The sequence below is a fragment of the Acinonyx jubatus genome, chromosome A2 (assembly GCF_027475565.1).
Source record: "Acinonyx jubatus isolate Ajub_Pintada_27869175 chromosome A2, VMU_Ajub_asm_v1.0, whole genome shotgun sequence".
NCBI classification, from domain to species: domain Eukaryota; kingdom Metazoa; phylum Chordata; class Mammalia; order Carnivora; family Felidae; genus Acinonyx; species Acinonyx jubatus.
This window is the reverse complement of record NC_069383.1, coordinates 155,146,866-155,167,035: the sequence shown is the minus strand read 5'-3', so window position 1 is coordinate 155,167,035 and position 20,170 is coordinate 155,146,866. Positions and strand designations below refer to the sequence as shown.

General features: G+C 39.1%; 2 protein-coding genes across 2 annotated transcripts; one reads left to right on the top strand and one right to left on the bottom strand.

The window, feature by feature from the left end:
• The first annotated feature begins 7,004 nt into the window (after window positions 1–7,004).
• On the top strand, window positions 7,005–9,180 carry LOC106986316 (olfactory receptor 7A17-like). Its single transcript, XM_015084487.2, has one exon. It carries the CDS (start codon window positions 7,026–7,028, stop codon window positions 7,962–7,964), a length of 939 nt encoding a protein of 312 aa, XP_014939973.1. The 5' UTR covers window positions 7,005–7,025; the 3' UTR covers window positions 7,965–9,180.
• Window positions 9,181–17,992: 8,812 nt separating this feature from the next.
• LOC106986327 (olfactory receptor-like protein OLF4) lies at window positions 17,993–18,970 on the bottom strand. The gene has a single exon (XM_015084497.3). It carries the CDS (start codon window positions 18,959–18,961, stop codon window positions 17,993–17,995), a length of 969 nt encoding a protein of 322 aa, XP_014939983.2. The 5' UTR covers window positions 18,962–18,970.
• Between the last annotated feature and the right edge of the window lie 1,200 nt (window positions 18,971–20,170).

The window sequence follows — 20,170 nt, the reverse complement described above, 5'->3', positions numbered from 1 at the left end:
TAGGAACCTGCTGGTTCACGTCACTGCCTTTGGGTAAGGTTAGGAGGAAAATGTTGATCATAATCCATGGCGGTTTTATAGTCCATCCTCAACAGGGGTGGGACCTGGGTCACTGAAAAGTCTCAGGTCTGACAATCAAGTGAGAGATTGTGACTCTTCATTTGGGTGACTCATGTCAAACCTCCTCACCTCGGAACTAGAGTTGTTTTTCTTTTAAGTGTATTTATTTATTTTGAGAGAGACAGAGAAACCTAGAGTGGGGAAGGGGCAGAGAGAGATGGAGAGAGGGAATCCCAAGAAGACTCCATACTGCCAGTGCAGAGCATGACTTGGGGCTCGAGCCCATGAACCATGAGATCATGACCTGAGCCAAAATCAAGAGTCTGCTGCTTAACTGACTGAGCCACCCAGGCACCCCGAACTAGAGTTTTTATATTTACATAGATTGTTAGGTCTTTGAAAATTCTATTTTATGCATCCAAATACCATGATCAATCGCCTTTTCCAAAGATCCCAGTGGCTTGATGTGTTGGAAAGAATAAGCTGGCTGTCCTGCTTATCACATTAATGCCTCTGATGGCCACGTGATTCACATATGGTATTTGCAGTTCCCGACCACATTCTCTCTCCTGGGGTCAGAAGGAACTCATCTCAACTTCAGCAGCTCCCATCTTAGCTCTATCATACGTGGAAAACCACTACACAGCTGCTGTACTCCTCACAAACTCTTTTCTCAATCTCTTGATGAATGTAATGACCTTTGAACCCATCTGGAGTGATATTTGGGTAGCGAGTGATTGTGCAAATATGAGAGATCTAATGCCACATTCCTGTTGGCTTATACCTTGCTTTCCTTGTTATATATAGCTCTATATAGCTGTACATAGTTCTCTCTCTCTCTCTCTCTCTCTCTCTCTCTCTCTATATATATATATATATATATAGGTTAGATAACTAGATTATCTAATTTGTTGGCATACAATGTTTCATAACATTCTCTTATGTTCATTTTTCTATGGTCCACACTAATGTCCACACTTTTATCTCTTACTTCAGTAACTTATGTCTACTCTCTTCACTTCATTTCAGTTTATCTTAACTTCTGTTATTTTTATTATTGTTCTCAACAAACCAACTTTTCATTTCATTGATTTTCTTTCTTGTTTTACTGGTTTATATTTTTATTATCACAAATCTTTATTATTTCCTATATACATACACATATATACTGTATAATAACATACTTAGGACCTTGAACTGCTTTTAGAACAGGCCATCACTGAATCCAAACTTCAGTCAACTAAGCGATAAAAATATATTTAAATATGCTCATTTGTTCAAGCTGCCATATGGACCTGGGTTTCTGATAATCACTCCATCAATATATTTGGTTTGCTCAAAAATTCCTTTCCATATTCCATCAAGCATGATCAGTAGAATTCATTCTGTTGTGCATTCATTATATTTTTATTAAAAAATTAGAAAAATCTCACAACTACTTGGATACCTTAATTTCCATCATATATATATATATATATATATATATATATTTTTTTTTTTTTTTTTTTTTTTTTTTTTGAGAGAGAGAGGGAGAGAGCAGGGGAGGGGCAGAGAGACAGGGAGACACAGAATCTGAAGCAGGCTCCAGGCTCTGAGCTGTCAGCACAGAGCCCAATGGGGGGACTCAAACTCATGAACCACGAGATCATGACTTGAGCCTAAACTGGACACTTAACCAGTTGAGCCAGCCAGGTGCCCCTTAATTTAATCTTATCTAAACTTTGCATTTATCTCTGTGGTGTCCTGACATCTGACGTCAGATGTTGGTTCAGGGAAGAGGAAAAGGAATGGACATGACAAGAATCGGCAGGCATCCCCTTGCAAGGTGAATGTGTTTTAGGTGAAGTGATTACACAGCTTTTAGACAAGGTACTGTGTGGCTCATCAGACAGGTCAAGATGTGCTGTGTAGGCCAAACTGAAGCCTCTGTGTAGTTGGACAAATCAGAGTATTTGAATTTACCCAAATCCTAGATTCTTTCTACTCATTATTGTTCTCAACTGCCTCTTTACAAATGATGCCTTGAATTTTATAAAAGATATTTAGCAGGCTATGAATTCAGCTTATTTTGTAGCATATCCATATATGAGATCTGACTTTGTTTTTGTTCCATTCCCATACTGAGATACAGCTTTGAGAGATCAGAGATTTGATTTATGCAGTTCTGTATATGTCCTGATTATTGTATTCTAAATAATCTGAGGATCTAAAACCCCTATCTTTGTCATGTCTTTCTGTAGCCTCTCCAGTGCAATTGAAAGCACTCAGCACACTCCCAACTTTATTCCTTTTCATGGCTGGATAACATCCCATGTATGGATAGACTACCGTTTGTTTATTCATTCATCATTTGATGACCATGTGGGTAGTAACCATCTGTTGGCCACTGCCAATCTTTTCCCCACGTAACTACTTTACATTCCAATCAGCAATGCATGAGGCTCCCAATTTCTCCACATCCTTGTAAACATTTCTCATATTCCATTTGAAAAATAGTAGCCTTCCTATGAGTGTGATTTGGTATCTCACGGTTGTGAGTTGTAGTTCCCTAATGACTGTTGATGTTGAACACGTGCCTCTTGACCCCTTGTATGTCCTCCTTGGGGAAATGTCTACTTAGGTCTTTTGTCCATTTTCAAATTGGGCTGTTATTTCTGTTGTTGAGTTTTTGTACTTGTTACATATTCCTGATATTCAACTCTTACCAAATGTATAATTTGCAAACATACCGTGCTCTCCTATGGGTTGTATTTCTGCTCTCTTCATAGTGTCTATTGATACACTAAAGGGTCCAATGTGGTCCCATTTTCTTTTCTTTTTCTTTTGTTGTTTGTGCTTTTGGTGTCATATTTAAGAAATCAATGTCAAAATTCCCCCTTGGTCACAGTGTAGGATCCTTTTAACATGTTCCTGGATTCCATTCGCTAGTAGTTTGTAGAAGATTTTTGCAGCTATACTCATAAGAACACTGGACTGTAATTTACATTTCTTGTTTTCTTCAGTTAGGTGTCAGGGCGGTCATGGTATCATCAAATATGTTTTGGAAGAGTTTGAGAAAGTTCAGTATAAATTGAGGTTTGATGGGATTAACTAATGAAGCCATCAGATCCTGGACTTTCCTCTGTTGGAAAGGTTTTTTTTTTTTAATTATTATTATTGTTCTAATATCCTTATTTGTTATAGATCTATTCAGATTTTTCATTTCTACTTGAGCCACTTTGTTAGCATATTTCTAGGAATGCATCCATTCAACTAGATTATCTAATTTGTTGGTGTACAATGTTTCATAACATTCTCTTATGTTCATTTTCCTATGGTCCACACTAACGTCCACACTTTTGTCTCTTACTTCAGTAACTTATGTCTATTCTCTTCACTTTATTTCAGTTTATCTTAACTTTTGTCATTTTTATTAATGTTCTCAACAAACCAACTTTTCATTTCATTGATTTTCTTTCTTGTTTTACTGGTCTATATTTTTATTATCATGAATCTATTATTTCCTTAAGTAGCTTGGAGTTGAGTTTGATATTATTATTATTAGTTATTATTATTAATTATTTCTTTAAGGTGTAAAATTAGGATATTGATTTGAAGTCTTTCTTTTTTTTTTTTTTAGATGTAGACATTTATAGCTATAAGCTTACCCTCTGATCATTGCTTTTGCCAAACTCATAAGTTCTGGGAGGTTGTATTCTTGTTTTTGTTCTTTTTTTAAAAATTAATGTTTATTTTTGAGAGAGAGAGAGACAGAACACGAGTGGGGAGGAGCAGAGAGAGAGGACGACATAGAATCCAAAGCAGGCTCCAGGCTCTGAGCTGTCCACACAGAGTCCAGCATGGGGCTTGAACTCATGAGCCGTGAGATCATAACCTGAACCAAAGTCAGATGCGTAACTTACTGAGCCACCCAGGTGCCCCTTGTTTTTGTTCTTATCAAAGTGTTTTGTAATATCCCTCATTGTTTCTTCTTGGACTCACTGGTTGGTTAAGTGTGTGTTTTTGAACCTTCATGTATTTGGCAATTTTCTAGTTTTCCTTCTGATACTGATGTCTAGTTTCCCTTCATTTGGTTGGAGAAGATATTTTGTATTATTTTAAACTTTTAAAAATCATTGAAGCATATTCAACATTTTGATGTAGTAACAGGAATCATCAGAGTCTCCACTCTCCACCACCCCCCCCCCCCAGGAATTATCTCATTGTTTTCTGGAGGTTATAGTCTGTTGAGTATTATTCTGAACTGTTTTTGTAATGACTGCATTCTCTTTCATGTGTGGTCTCTGATGTCTCTGTTCTTTTAGCTTGGGTGTCAGCCTGCAGTTTGAAAGAGAATTTGTTTAATGTCATGATTGAGGACAACACCAGAGAAAATAGATGGGAGAAAGAAGATATTCTGGTATAATCATAGTGTCCCTCCAGAATCAAGGCTAGAGCAGGCATTGTGGGTTTCTCTGCATTATAGCGGCCATACCTAAAAAGTGGTGGTCTTTTTCTGGGAGGAAAAAGTCCAAAGAGATAAGAACTCCAAAGATGTGTCCCAGGATTAAATCCAGCACATGAGCACATGTTTGCACCGTGTTTTTCTCTTTTAGCTCCAGGGAACAAAATCTCTCAAGGTATAGAGAGACAAAAGAATACTTCGTCAACAGGACTGTTGGGAATTCAGCTCCTAAAGCCACAGAAATTTTTAAATGCTTCCACTAGGCCCTCTAAAGTCAATTCTACTAATTTTGGATGATGAGGAAACACAGTTGTGTCTTCCAGAGACCTCATGAGTGGTTCCATCACCCTGCCCTTTCTGGGGGCAAATTCATTAATCTCAGTGGGAAGGAACTTCATGAGTGAGCTCAGACTTTTTTGTGATAATATCTGGGTGAACCACAGCATTTTCACAGGTACTGGGGAGTATGATAATGATGCATAGGACTCTCTTTATTGGCAGTAGGCAGTAACTTTATGTTATACAAAGGATAACAAGTAAAGAAATGTTTGTTAATACAAAATCCTGGCACGTTTAAGTCCCAGATTTTGGAAGTCAATAAGTGGGATGCACTAAAATATCTTTTTGCACCCATCAGTCTCCTCTGGTGTTGGCTATCCATCATGGGGCCTCCCTGTCTCAATGGTTTGTTCTGTTGTTTCACTGTTTCTTCCTTTTCCCTGTTAGTGGTATCTTTTTTTAATGCCACTCAACCATTCGTTCTTTCCACAAACATTTATTGAGAAATTACTGCATGGTAGGAACTAACATATTCTGGGAATAAAGAAATTAATAAGGTATTGTTTCTTCTCTCAAGGTGCTCCTGATCTAAACAGAGGAAGAAACATAGAAATAAGTAAATGCAATCTCTGATATGGTATTCCAATTCTGGTGAAGTGGGTCCTAAAATAGTAGACTTTTCCTGAGGAGATTAGTGAAGGCTTCACAGTCAAGGTTTCAAATGTACAGAGCTTTGGGGCATCTGGGTGGCTCAGTCGATTAAGCATCCAACTTGAGCTCAGGTCATTATCTCACCTTTTGTGGGATCGAGCCCCACGTTGGGCTCTGGGCTGACAGCCCAGAGCCTGGAGCCTGCTTCGGATTCTGTGTCTCCCTCTCTCTCTGCCCCTTGACGAAGGCCTTGATGAAGCTGGAGAATTGAATCCCTAAGTCTTCTTTGCCAGTGGAAGCTGCCTATCTACCACAATGGGTTTGGCCTCCCCATGCCTAGTGATAGGGTCACCCACCGCCCCAGTGGTAGTGGCCTCCATACCCACAGTGGTGTCACCTCTCCACTTCCGTCTGAGGGGTTAACTCTGCTTTGCCTGAGGAAACGAATGCCTCCCCACCAGGCAGTTGCCACCCAAGACAATGTCAAATCTCCTCATGTCCCACCCTTAACACTCCTCTTTGCTTCTAGATCCATAAGTAGACTCATTTGCCGGCAGGCCCCTAAGGATAAGGTGCAGTGTGATCTGTGAGAAAGTGTTCTACACTCCAGAAGAACGACTTGAGTTTTCTAATTTATACAGACAGAAATCCAGGGAACATGTGTGGGAAGGGATAGATTCAGAGTGTGGGCTAATGTGGGAAAGAACATAAAGTTGGAACGGGCTGAATGTATTGATATGGGCTCACTAAGCAGAGATTCTGCGTTTAATGTTGCAGCCTGGGAACTTACAGTTTGTTTGGTGGAAACCGGACCACAGGCAGCCCACAGTGAGTGAGTTGGAAATGCCAGACCTGCCTTGGTTTAATGTAGATTAATTGTGGATTTAGAGGCTTGGGGAGATTGGAATGTTAGAATGGGTTTATCGGGTTAGACCTACTCACCCACGCTGGAAGAGTCCAGAGGACATACCTTGCACAATGACTATGAGAAATGGATTGTGAGGGGAGCCACAATATCCTTGATAAGCTCTGGGATTGCTGTTCTCTGTAGGCTAGATCTTACAGTGGAAACTTCAGCCACCGTGTTGGAAAACTTAAATGAAGTGAGAGTAATTGGGTCCTGGGATGGCAGAGGCCAAGTAGCAGCATCAACAACCAAAGGCAAAGTGCAAATGATTGCTGTACTGGACTGGAATAGTCTGACTTACTCCAATGGTTGGTGGTGACTAGTTGACCGAGGTGCTCCTGGAAGAGAAATTAGGTAGAAAGTCTACTAAATTCTTGCTTGATCTGTTTAAGCAGAAAAGTTCAAGGTCAAGTAAACAAAAACTAACCTTAATCAAAAACAGTGAGTCCCAACCTCTTAATAAATTCCCAGAGCTGGTTTACAGACCTAGAACTTTTGGAATGAAAGGGGGCCAAGTCCTCTTGAGGAAGGACCCCTGTATACTGTCCTAAACTTATTTGATTAATCTTTTTCCTCACCTTCCCAATCAGGACCTTCAGCCTTTTACCAGGGTAATTGTATAGGGTAACTGCTTGAGGTTAAATCTGCATTTCTTTGTCTCTTTTCCACCGTTTCATCAGCCACATGGAATCAGAAAATCAAACATGTGTTTCAGAATTTATCCTCCTGGGTGTCTCAGAAGATGTATTACTACAGCCCCTCCTCTTTGGACTGTTTTTGTCCATGTATCTGGTCACGTTCATTGGGAACCTGCTCATCATCCTGGCCATTATCATGGACTCCCACCTCCACACGCCCATGTACTTCTTTCTCTCCAATCTCTCTTTGGCAGACATCTGTTTCATCTCCACCACCATCCCTAAGATGCTACTGAACATCCAGACACAGAGCAAAGTCATTACCTATGCAGGATGCATCACCCAGTTGTACTTTTTCATGCTTTTTGGAGATCTGGACAACTTCCTCCTGACTGTGATGGCCTATGACCGGTTTGTGGCCATCTGTCACCCCCTCCACTACACGATCATCATGAACCCCCGCCTCTGTGGGCTCCTGCTTCTGGCATCCTGGATCATGACTGCCCTGCACTCATTGTTACAGAGCTTAATGGTTTTGCGACTCTCTTTTTGTGAAGAGTTGGAAATCCCTCACTTTTTCTGTGAACTTAATCAGCTAATCCATCTTGCTCGTTCTGATACTTTTCTCAACGATTTGGTGATGTATTTTGCTATTGGCCTTGTAGCTATTGTTCCACTCACAGGGATCCTCTTCTCTTACTCTAAGATTGTAACCTCTATTTTCAGAATTTCATCAGCTGGAGGCAAGTACAAAGCATTTTCTACATGTGGGTCTCACCTCTCAGTTGTCTCCTTGTTCTATGGCACAGGCCTTGGGGTGTATCTGAGTTCTGCTGCTGCACAAAACTCCAGGGCCAGTGCCATAGCCTCAGTCATGTACACAGTAGTCACCCCCATGCTGAACCCTTTTATCTATAGTCTAAAAAACAAAGACATAAAGCAAGCCCTTAAAAAGCTCTTCAGCCAAGAAACGTTCTCTACATAGGGGTATTATTTGTATGAAGACAGAGACTTGATCGTGAGTAACAATGCTCAAAACCCCACAGGACCTAAGTCATGATAATGTTATAAGCTCACAGAATGGTAATCTGCAGTTTATGTTATCTCAAGGGTTCAGCCTCTTTAATTTTTCATACATGATAAGTAACTTTCTTCTGTATTTTATTTAAAACTTTGATCTCTCATATTTTGGGAGGTCAGTGTGGGAAATAGAATCCAGTGCATGAGTTTTCAGCAGCAAATATATGTAATACAGGTTTAGTACTTACAATATTATAGGAAGAGCTAGAGGAATAAATGTGTAATGCTTCCTGTGCCAGATGAGAGCAGCTGCCCTCCAAGAAAATTCTGCTCTCAAAGAAAATCTACTTGACATATCAAAGGCTATATACCAATCACTAAAGTTTGTGTGAATCCACTTTAGAAATTGAACACATTGCAGAACAGAAGGAACTGGAGTCACCATTGGGTAAAGTCTACAATAATCCACATTCACTCTCTAAGATCTAATTTTCTTCTGCACCATCTAAAACATGAGTCTGGCACAACAGAAATGACAGCCCTTGACATTCAAGAATTATAGTGTCATTGATCTTTGGAATTTCCCCAGGGATGCGTTGCTATTCTTAACATTTTTATAGGCAAGAACACTATCAGAGGATCTATTTTGCTCCCTCTTAACGTAATGTCCCTTTCTCAGATTATAAAAGCATTGTGGGTATTTTGCCAAATTCCATCTATGACTTTTCCATCTCTTGATGTCAGAAATTAGGTCATACTAACAAGATACAGTTATGGACCTGAAATACGCTTTGTGAAACATAATGAGGCTAATACTTTATCATCACCTGACCCAGAAGTGACATCACTAATTTGTATGCTATAGTGGTAATTTCCTATTTCAGACTCCCTACTTCACAATTTTCTGATAAATTTCCACAGGAAAGAAGGAAGGGAAAGAAAGAAAGAAATGAAAGGTAGGAAAATGCCTAATTACATTATTTGCCAATTTCTATAGTATAAATCTCTCACTTTGGCTAACTTTAAGCTACCCATGTGACTTTTACCCAACAAAGTGGGATGAGACATGCACAGTCACACCTCATAACCCATTAGGAACCAGCTCCAGCACATAAACATCTTTGTGTAAAGTCAGGAGAAAAATAAAGAGCATTAGTCTGTTGCAGTTTTAATGTTTTTTCAAGGTGAGCTGGTCCCATCATTTGAGGGTCAATGAAAAGTCTCAGGCTTGAGTAATTGCGACTCTTCGTTCTGATGACTTAGGCCAACTTTCTTTGTATGAGAACTTGAATTTTTCTTAGTTATACAGATGGATGGGATCTTAGTAAGATGCCCATCACTTTTAATTAAGAAGGCATCAAGATCAATTGCCTATTCCAAAAAGTCCCTATGGTTCAATCAATTTTGATTAACATTTGATCCTTCTACCCATTACATTAACGATAAATTCCTCACCTCTCACCTTGAGTGATATCTGCTCGGTCTCTGCCAGTTCGGGATGTCATTCTTGCTGTTGAACCTAGGTTGAACTTGTTCCAATGTCGGCACCTCCCATGTTATGATAACTCTGTCACGCAGAGGACAACCACTACAGAACTCTGCAGAGATGTCGCACACCTCACCAATGTATTTCTCAATCTCTTGTTGATACTATGGCCTCTGACTGCTTTCTTAAGGCATTCTTAGGAGTTTAGATGTTGAATCACTGGAGACAAATCTACACAGCACTGCTTTGGTCTCATCCCATAAGTTTATGTATGTTGTGATTTTGTTTTCATGTATCTGAAGATCGTTTCTAATTTCCCCTATGATTTTTTCCTTAGTCAATTGATTGAGTGTGCTCTGCAATTTTCACATAGGTGTGGATTTTCCAGTTTTCCTCCTTATATTGATTTCTAGTTTCATTCCCTGTGGTTGGAGAAGATACTTAGAATAATTTCAACTTAAAAATGTACTGAGAATTGTGTTTTCAGGCCTTTTTTGGTGTCAGTTTGATTTTTGTATACTGACACACTTTGACTCCCTTCTCATTTCTTTTGGCCTGTAGTTTATAGATATTTTATTTGTAGTTACCATGGGGATTACATGTAACATCCTAAGCTTGTAACAATATCATTTGAAGTGATATCAACTTGACTTCAACCATATATAAAACTCTACACCTACACAGTTCTCTACCCATCATTTTATCATTATCAAAATTCACATAATTATTAAAAAATTTTAAAGTAGGAGTATTTTTTTGTATTTTTTAAATTTACCTGAGGGAATGTGAGAGAGCGAGCAAGAAAGCATGTGAGCAGGGAAGAGGATCAAAGGGAGAGAAAGAGAGAATTTACTAAGTGTGGACCCTGACTTGGGGCTCAATCCCACAATCCTGGGATCATGACCTGAGCCTAAATCAAGAATCAGATATTCAACCAACTGAGCTACCCAGGTGCCCCTCATGTAATTATTTTTAAGCAGTTGTGTTGTAAGTCCTTCCACATATGGAATGTGGAATTAAAATCTGATATTACAAAATGCTGGTTTTTGTATTTTCCCATGTATTTAACTCCAACCAAGATATTTCTGGCCTCCTAAAGCATCACGTTACTGTGTAGTGTCCTTCCATTCTGACCTGAAGCACTCCCTTTGGTTTTTTTTGTAGGGCGGGTCCAGTAGGAATCCAACTGCCTTGGCTTTTGTTTATCTGAGAATGTCTGAAATTCTCCTTCATGTTTCGTACACTTTCATGAGGTGTAAGTTCTAAGGTGACAATATTTTCTTTCAGTAATTTAAATATATTATCCCATTGGCTCTGGCCTCCAAAGTTTCTGTGGAAAAATCGGCTTACAATCTTATTGAGGATCTCATGCATGATGAGTTCTCACTTACTGAACTCAGGATTACCTCTTCTATATTTGGCTTTCAGTAGTTTGATTATGTGTCTCAGTGTGAATCTCTTTGTTTATCCTACTTTGAGTTCACTGAATTTCTTGGATATGTAGATTAATTTATTTCATCAAATTTGGGGAGTTTCAGCAATTACTTCTTCAAATAATTGCTTCTTTCTTTCAATTACTTCTTTTTGCCCATTTCTCTCTTTTCTTTCCGGACTCCCTTAATGCTTGTGTTGGTTTTGGTAATGGAGTCCCACAAGTCTCTTAGGCTCTGTTTAGCTTTTCTTATTTCTTTTTTCTTTCTGCCCCTAACACTCAATAATTTCAACTGGCCTGTCTTCAAGTTCATGAATTATTTCTGTCTGTTCAAAGCTGCTCTTTTTAAAATATATGGTCGCTTTCTTTATTATCATGAAGATATGTTACTTTAGACGTACATTAACAGTGTACTAACTGGGGAAACCATACAAGCATTCCAATAAAATCATAAACAAATCAAGCATTAAAAAAATCATCTTTATTATAGTTCCTGCTACAGCATAATAAACAAGACAAATGAAGTACAAGTAATCATTATTACATTCAGATAGCTAATACTTACATGAGACTTGCTATATGTAAATGTTGTTCTAAGTGTTTTACATACAGAAAAAATTTATTTCTCTCAAAAACTGTAGGGTATTTGCAATGGAGATTACGTGTTACATATGAGGAAACCAAGGCACAGAAAGGTTAAGTAACTTCTATAGTCACACATCTAACAAGTGCTAGAGCTTAGATTTTGGAATTCTTTCCAGAAATGATCTATCATATTCAGTATCATCTCAATCAAAATTCTGGCAGGCAATTTTGTAAAAACTGTTAAGCTGATTCTAAAATGAATATGCATTTTGAAAGATCTAGAAAACCCAAAAACTATGGAAAAAGGAAAAACAAAGTTAGCATTTTTATACTACCTGATTTCCAAACTATTACAAATTTATAGTAATCAAGATATTGTGATATTGGCTTACAACATATAAATAAATCACTATAAGAAACATAGAGCCCAGAAATAAACCCACACATATACAATCAAATTATTTTAAAAGGTGACATGATAAGTTAATAGGAAAATATATTCTCAACAAATAGTACTAGAATAATTGGATATCTATATGGCAAAAAATAAACATTGATGCCAATTTATACTACATTCAAAAATTAATTTTAAATGGATTATAGACCTAAACATAAAAGATAAGACTATAATACTTCCAGAAAATCATAAGACAGAAACTTTGTGACTTTGGAGTACCTAATATTGCTTAAAAATAAGATACTAATTATTAAAAAATTTATCGGTATTTTTTAGGAGGTAGCATAAGAGATAGGATGAAAATATCTACCATATTATGTCTGACTAAAGGCTTGCATAGAGAATACATAAAGCACTCTTAAAACTCAATGGTAAGAAGACAAATAATGTAATAAAAATGGTTAAAAGACTTGAAGAGATATTTCACACAAAATATATATGAATGTCCAATAAATGTATAAAAAATTGCTCATCATTAGTCATTTAGAGAAATATAAACCAAAGTACAATAAGATGCCGTTGCAGATGCCATTGAAGTGGCTAAAGTGGCATTTTCAACTTGACAACACCAAATGTTGACCAGATGATGAGTGTGGTAGGCAGACTTCTAAGATGGTCTCCTGTAGTCTTCATCTCATGTTATTCATGCCTTGAATGTGAAACTGATGTAGCGAATTGTTTCTAATAAATAGGGTACAGCAGAAGTGATAGATAATTTTTGTGATTAGGTTTTCAAAGACCGTGACTTCCGTCTTACTAGCAGACTCTATTGCCTTCTTAACTTTCACATCTTGATGAAGCAAGCTGCCATATTGGAGAGTCCCATGTGGCAACTTGTGTCATGTATCAATAGTTTGTTCATTTTTATTGCTTAGTATTCCTGCTTGTTACATGCTTTCCAGCAAACATCTACAGGAGAAATGGAGCCATCAGGCCAAGAGCTCCTGAAAATTGAATCCTTCTAAAAATGATGTAAACTTAGAAATATAACTTTCCCCAGTCAAACCTTCACATAAGACCCTGACAACTTATGATGGGTGGATTGTAGCTTTTTGAGAGATCATGATTCAGAGAATTTAGCTAAGCCATGCCCAGATTCCCAGCCCACAGAAACTCTGAGATAATCAATATGTGAGATAATCAAGATGTCTTTCCTGAACTAATATTTACATGGGTGCATACATTTGTGAACACATTGAGTTAAAAATATTTCTGAGGGACACTGGTCCAAAGGTGGCAAGTTAAAACAATAGTCATCCTAAAAGACCTTCTCTGAGTGGCTTGTGTCTTAAACCATTTTCACAAAAGCAGTTTTTGTTTCCTTTTAATGCCCACTTCATAAGCACCGTTGAAGAAATCATCTTTTATGGATTGGGTAGCCCTATGATTGGGGCTTGGGGGAGCCTACACGTAGGCTCTAGGTAAGACTGTCCAAGAAGAATGACTTATATGGATAATACTCTACCAAAAAAGAAAATTATTCCTGGAGTATTGCTCTGAAGAGACAAGAAAAGCTTCTCCCGGGACTCAGAACCAGAGTCAGGGCACATAGAATATTACTGCCTTATATCATATATAATCTTTTCATCAAAAGACAAAGACTTCCATAAAAACTTCCATATATGTTTTTCAGAAATTGAAGAACATTTGGGTAATTTATCTAAGGGAAATGTACCCCTCCTTCATTCATCAAATGGGTGCTACACATTAGCTTAGATCACAGAAGTTTATTTTCTCACAGTCATAAAGGATGGAAGTCCAAGATCATGTGCCATTATCATTGAGTTCTGGTGAGAGACTTCTTACTGACTTGTAGGAAGCCACCTTCATGCACTGTCTTCAACTGGCCTTTCCTTGGTTCATGTGGGGACAGAGAGAGAGAGATAGTGAGAGAGAGAGAGAGAGAGAGAGAGAGAGAGAGAGAGAGAGAGATCTTTCTCTTCTTATAAAGACACCAACCCAACTGGGTTAGTACCCCACCCTTATGACTTCACTTAACCATTATCACTTCCTAAAAATCCTATCTGCAAATACAGTCACATTGGGGATTAGATCTTCAATCTAGGAATTTTAATGGGACACAATTCAGTCTATACTACACAGCTCAAGTGTATCAGGCTCTGTGTTGGGCATGGAGGGGGAACAAATATACTTTCAGCAGAGTGAGGGTGTACAGAATTTATAGCAGCTGTATTATAACTGTTGATTTTGCCATTTGACTCTCAGCTGGCAATCTATTTCCCTTACTCTGGCTTTAGAATCTTAATATCCTTTCATTTTTATTAATGAACAAAAGAAAGGAAAGAGTCAGTACTCTATCTAGAAGGACTGAGTTAGGGAATAATTTTAATACTTGAGGCCAATTGAATTCAGCTATCTCTGCCCAAACCATCTTGAATTGCCTCAAGACAATTCTGTAATCCAGAATCTCAGACTGGGAGGTTTTTGCTTGTCTTATTTAGTGATGTTGGGGAAAATCAGAAAAGAGAGTCAAAAAAGATCCAGCCGGAGTTTCTACCCACTTTGCACATTTCTTTCAGCCCTTTCAACTAGCTAGCATTACCCCCGATCAGCTAGCTAACACTGGGAGCTAATATTGCTCCCTGATACGTCTTACATGGCTTCTCCTTGGACAGGTTTTTTTACTTCTCATTTACTATTCCTAGCTGACTCCATTCCTCAGTGATATGTTTTCACACTCCTTAGATCCTTTCCTCCATAGTGCAGAAAATCACACAATGGTTCTAGTTTTGTTGACAGTAATCTACCAAAGAACATGTTCACCTGACCTTGACTCTGACCTAGTCATCTTTGTCATTGACTTGGAATTTCATGTCTATTTGTACGTGTGACTTCAGAATATCATGTGACATATGTATGACAGCACAAACAGGCATGTCTTGTTTTATTGCACTTTACTGCACTTCGTAGATATGGAATTTTTTAAAAAACAAGTTAAAGGTTTGTGGCAAGCCTGTGTGAAGGAAGTCTATTGGCACCAATTATCCAACAATACCTGTTTACTTCATGTCTCTGTATCACGATTTGGAAATTCTTGCAATATCTCATTTTTTTCATTATTATTATTGTATTTGTTATGGTGATCTGTGACCCTAATGTGACTATTGTCATTGTTTTGAGGCTTCATGAACCACACACATATGACAGAAAACTTAATGGATAAATGGTATGTATTCCGACCAATCCACTGTTTGATTGTTCCCCATCTCCTTCCCTCTCCTTAGGCCTTCCTGTTCCCCAAGACACAGCAATATTGATATTAGGTCAGTTAATAATCCTACGATGGCCTATCCATATTCAGTTACAAGACTCAGATGTCTCTCGCTTTAAATCAAAAGCAAGAAGAGAAAGACAGATACCATATGTTTTCACTCATATGTGGATCTTGAGAAACTTAACAGAAGTAATTATGTCCGGTGAGGGAAGAATGTAGAAAGCCAAGAGAGGACTCCCTGGATGGTTGATGTTGGGGACTGAAGCTCTGTCCCCACAAGATGGCAGGAAGGGGTCAGGTGCTGGTCTCCCAGCCAGACTTGGGACTCCAAAGAAAGAACAATGTCCTGTACAGCCCAAAGTTGCACACGCTGTGGGACTACAGAGGAGATATTTACAGCTCCTATGTCTGCTCATTAAGCAGCTTTTACTCTAACCTGTAAGCACATGATCTCCCTATGGGGCAATGATCCAGACACAATGGGAAATTTTCCTGCTGGTTCTCTCTCTGATCCTAGGACACTGTGTGCTAATCCAGGTGAATTCAGTTTTGATTCCTTCTTCTCCATTAATCTCCTACCTTCCAGTGGTCCACACCTCCCAGCACCTCATCACAACCCTGACTTCAAGTTTTCCCAAAAATCTAATACTGAGGAACTCATCTGATTAGTTCCCTTAGGTTTTCAAAACATTGATTTATGGTGGGGACACAATCCCTGATGTCTCTAGAAAATTACTATTTCCTTCTTCAGCAGAGGGGAGAAATTTGATCCTGTAGTATAAAACCTTGGGTACTGGGCACCTGGGTGGCTCAGTCAGTTGAGCGTCCAACTTCGGTTTGGGTCATGATCTCACAGCTTGTGAGTTTGAGCCCCACGTCAGGCTCTGTGCTGACAGCTCAGAGCCTGGAGCCTGCTTTGGATTCTGTGTCTCCCTCTCTCTCTGCCCCTCCCCTGCTCTCGCTCTGTCTCTCTATCCTTCAAAAATAAATAAACATTAAAAAAAATTAAAAAAAAAAAAACCTTGGGTACTATACTCCTTAGCTTCATGATAGTTTAGCCAAAACAATTAGGAATTTAATGGTTAGATCACAAGTTGAGAACTGTTGTTTACTCCCTCATGATGAAGTGTATTTTAATTATAAGAGATACGTTTAGATTTTCTGCAGCATAGGCTAGCTTAGCACACTAAAGCGATTCTATGATTTAATTTTCACAAAAGTATTATCTATGAAGTCATCCTTTCATCAGCTCTATTCTCTATTGTCTAAATGGGTCTCAGAGGAATTTAATGTTCTGCTCAAAGGCATAAACCAAGCAGGGATGTAGTCTTAATTGGAATTATCTTGGGAGCTTCCAGTTCTGAAACTCTGGGAAGCGGTTCCCAACCAGAGTTGCTCTTGGGATATTTGGCCATGTCTGAAGGGATTCTGCTGAGTACCTTCCTTCACAGGACAGCACCCAACAACAATAATTATCTATGTCTAAAGGCCAACCGTGAGAAGGTGAGAAAACCTGTTCCCCACTGAGGCTTTTCCAACCTCAGTGTGCACGCAATTCACCAGGGACTGTAGTTGAAATGCAAATTCTTATTCCTCAGGTCTCCAGGGGCCCCAGCAACTCTGCTTCTCTAACAAGCTCCTTGGTGGTGTTGATGCTGCGGGTCCCGGATGTGGAGCACAGACTGAGAGCAAAGCCATGGTCCTTTGTTGGAGAAAATTTAAATTTAAATTTAAAGTTGTTAAGATGGCAATACTACCCCAAATATCTACAAATTCAATGACAATATGAAAATAACAAAAAGGGTTTTTTTTGGGAAAAGTTTTTAAAAAGCCATCCTAAAATTAAATTTTAAATTAAAAATTTCCAAGCATGAGCACAGAATGCCATCCCATTTGTTGATGTCCTCTTTAATTTCTTTCAGCAACATTTTATGGTTTTTATTTATAAGTCTTTTGACTGTAACACCTTAACCAGTTATTCACCCCAGCAAATAAATCCCCTTAAACACTGCCACTGGTGCACCATACTTGATTGAGAGATGTACTTGAAAAGAAAATGTAGTGCCTAGTAATACAAAGGACACTTTAAAATTTGCTTTATCATATTCGAGGTCATCTTTGACTCCAAAGCTATATTAAGTCATTCTATTCATTTGAATTCCTGTTTCCATAGACTCCACTAATAGACATGTATTTGATAATCAGTTTTGCCAGTGACTAATGTAAGCACTGGGGACATAGGACCTGAGAAGAGAACAGAATCCTAATTAGGGGAATAAAACCAATGGCCTGTTATAAAATATGCTAATATGTTAATCAGGAAGAGCAGTTAAGTTAATGATTTACAAAGGAATGACAGACATAAAGTGAAAAACTGTGATCTTAGAATAGAATAGAATAGAATAGAATACAAATGACCTATTGCCAGATTGAATTTTTTTCCATCAGAGCCGTAACAAATGACTACTTTTTTAGGAAAACTACAGACATTACGTGGGGTGATTTTTGTCATTGGAGAAGAAATTATTCATAAGAAATCCAAGCAGTTCCAATAGATAACTAGGAATTGCTAATTTTTTCATAAAACAGATTGGGAATCAACTTAGAAATAACAGAAGAAAATGAAGGGAAGATGGTTGGATATCAGAGAGAGGTAAAAAAAATTAATAAAATGAGTAACTACATTGTACTGTATTGAAAAAATGAAAATTACAGGGAGTTAATGAAAGCAAATTCTATGTCCACAATTTGCTTTAAAAAGATCACACCTTCTGACTCAAAGTCTTTGAGGACTGAAATCATGGAAAATTCTTCAACCGCAGGACAATTGGACCTTTTCTAACTGCCATCACAGAGAATCTCTTCAGAGCCCCCTTTATATCTTTGTTCCTCAGGCTGTAGATGAAGGGGTTCAGCATGGGCGTGACCACCGTGTACATCACCGAGGCTGTGGCACTTGAGTGGGAGCTCTGGGTAGCAGCAGAGCTGAGGTACACTCCTAGGCTCGTACAAAAAAATAAGGAGACAACTAAAAGGTGAGATGCACAGGTGGAAAATACTTTATATTTGCCCTGAGCTGATGAGATCCCACGAATGGAGGAAACTATCTTGGAGTAAGAGTAAAGGATCCCAACGAGGGGACCACCAGCCAGCAGCACAGCTGCAAGATACATCACCACGTTATTAAGAAAGGTGTCAGAACAGGCAAGTTGGATCAACTGATTGAGTTCACATAAAAAGTGGGGGATTTCTACCTCTGTACAGAAGTACAGCCGCAACACCATTGAAGTTTGCAACAAGGAATGCAGGACACTCGTGATCCAGGACACCAGGACCAGCAGCCCACAGAGCCGGGGATTCATGATGACCGTGTATTGCAGGGGGTGACAGATGGCCACAAACCTGTCATAGGCCATCACAGCCAGGAGATAGATGTCCAACACTGAAAAGATTAAGAAAAAGTTCATCTGGGTGATGCAGTCCTCATAGGTTATGACTTTGCTCTGGGTCTGGATGTTCCAGAGCATCTTCGGGATGGTGGTGGACGTGAAGCAGATGTCTACAAAGGACAGGTTGGCCAGGAAGAAGTACATGGGGGTGTGGAGGTGGGAGTCAGAGCTGACAACCAGGATGATGAGCAGGTTCCCAAACACAGTGATCAGGTACATGGAGAGGAAAAGCCCAAATATGAGGGGCTGCAGTTCTGGACCGTCTGAAAATCCCAGAAGCAGAAATTCTAATAGTCGTGTATCGTTTCCTGGTTCCATGAGGTTGAACTGGCCCCCGGAAAAAGATATCAATTTTCACCTGAAGGCATTACTCACATAGTTGAAAGGGTCCAATTTATATCGTGCAGTCAAGAAATTAAATTCAGTATCTTGTGTATTGACTGTCCCCTTGAAGGGATTCCTTCTCATTTCATCTTTGATTAGGCGTTTCAGTCCCTTTCTCTGCATTCCCCAACAGATATCATGCATTTTACTGTTTTACCAAGAATATCTTTCATGCATTCGAAGAATATGTACTGAGTGTCAAACATGTTCCGGGTGTTGTCTAGACAATGAGCACAGGAAACTGAAAACCAACAGCCACTATGATGCAGTGATGGAGACTGAATAGAAACAAATCAAAATATTAATAGGACATCAGAGGGTGTCAAGTGCTGTGAAGAGAACAAGAGTAGGTGTAAAGGAGAGCGTGGATACAAGTGTTATTTTGTAATTGGTGTTCTGTTAAGACCAGTAAACAGGTGACATTTGAAAGGAGACCTCAGGGAAAGGAAGGCAGGAGCCACGAGCATGTCTGGGGAAGTGTGTGCTGGCCGAGGGAATGGTCTCTGCAAAGACTCTGAGGATGATACTATGAGCTGTTCAATCCAAAATAGGTAGCATGTGTGGGAAGGGGAAGGAAAAGGAGAGAGATCAGATGTGGTATCAGGCAATTTCAAGGAAATAGGTGTCCTCACTGCTGGTTAACCTTCAAGAGGAAGGAGTCACTCGCCCACGGTATACACTGCTTGTATTTTAGAATCTACTTACAAAAGTGTCCTGTAAATTGACATAGAGCCCTCCTGAATGCCACGTGTTGGCTTAGTTCTGGCCTCTGTATTACAAGAATCACGTTAGAATATATTAGACCATGTCTAATATACCCCCTGCTCTGAGGATGGATCTCACTCCACAAGGCACTCACACACGCATGCGCATGCACGCACACACACACACACACACACACACACACACACGTACACACACACACGTACACACACAGACACCCACACACACCAAATCATTGCTCCCTGGGCTGTGCTCTTAGCCTGACTTCTGACCCCCAGCCCCAATTATTAAAGTCGGAGTGGCTATAACTCAAGCTGGCCAGATCCATTATAATTCCCCCAAGCAATGTGGAATTGTACCTGAATTCCAATGCTCATGTTTCCCATGGACAAATAAAATTGACAAGTCAGACTGGCATGC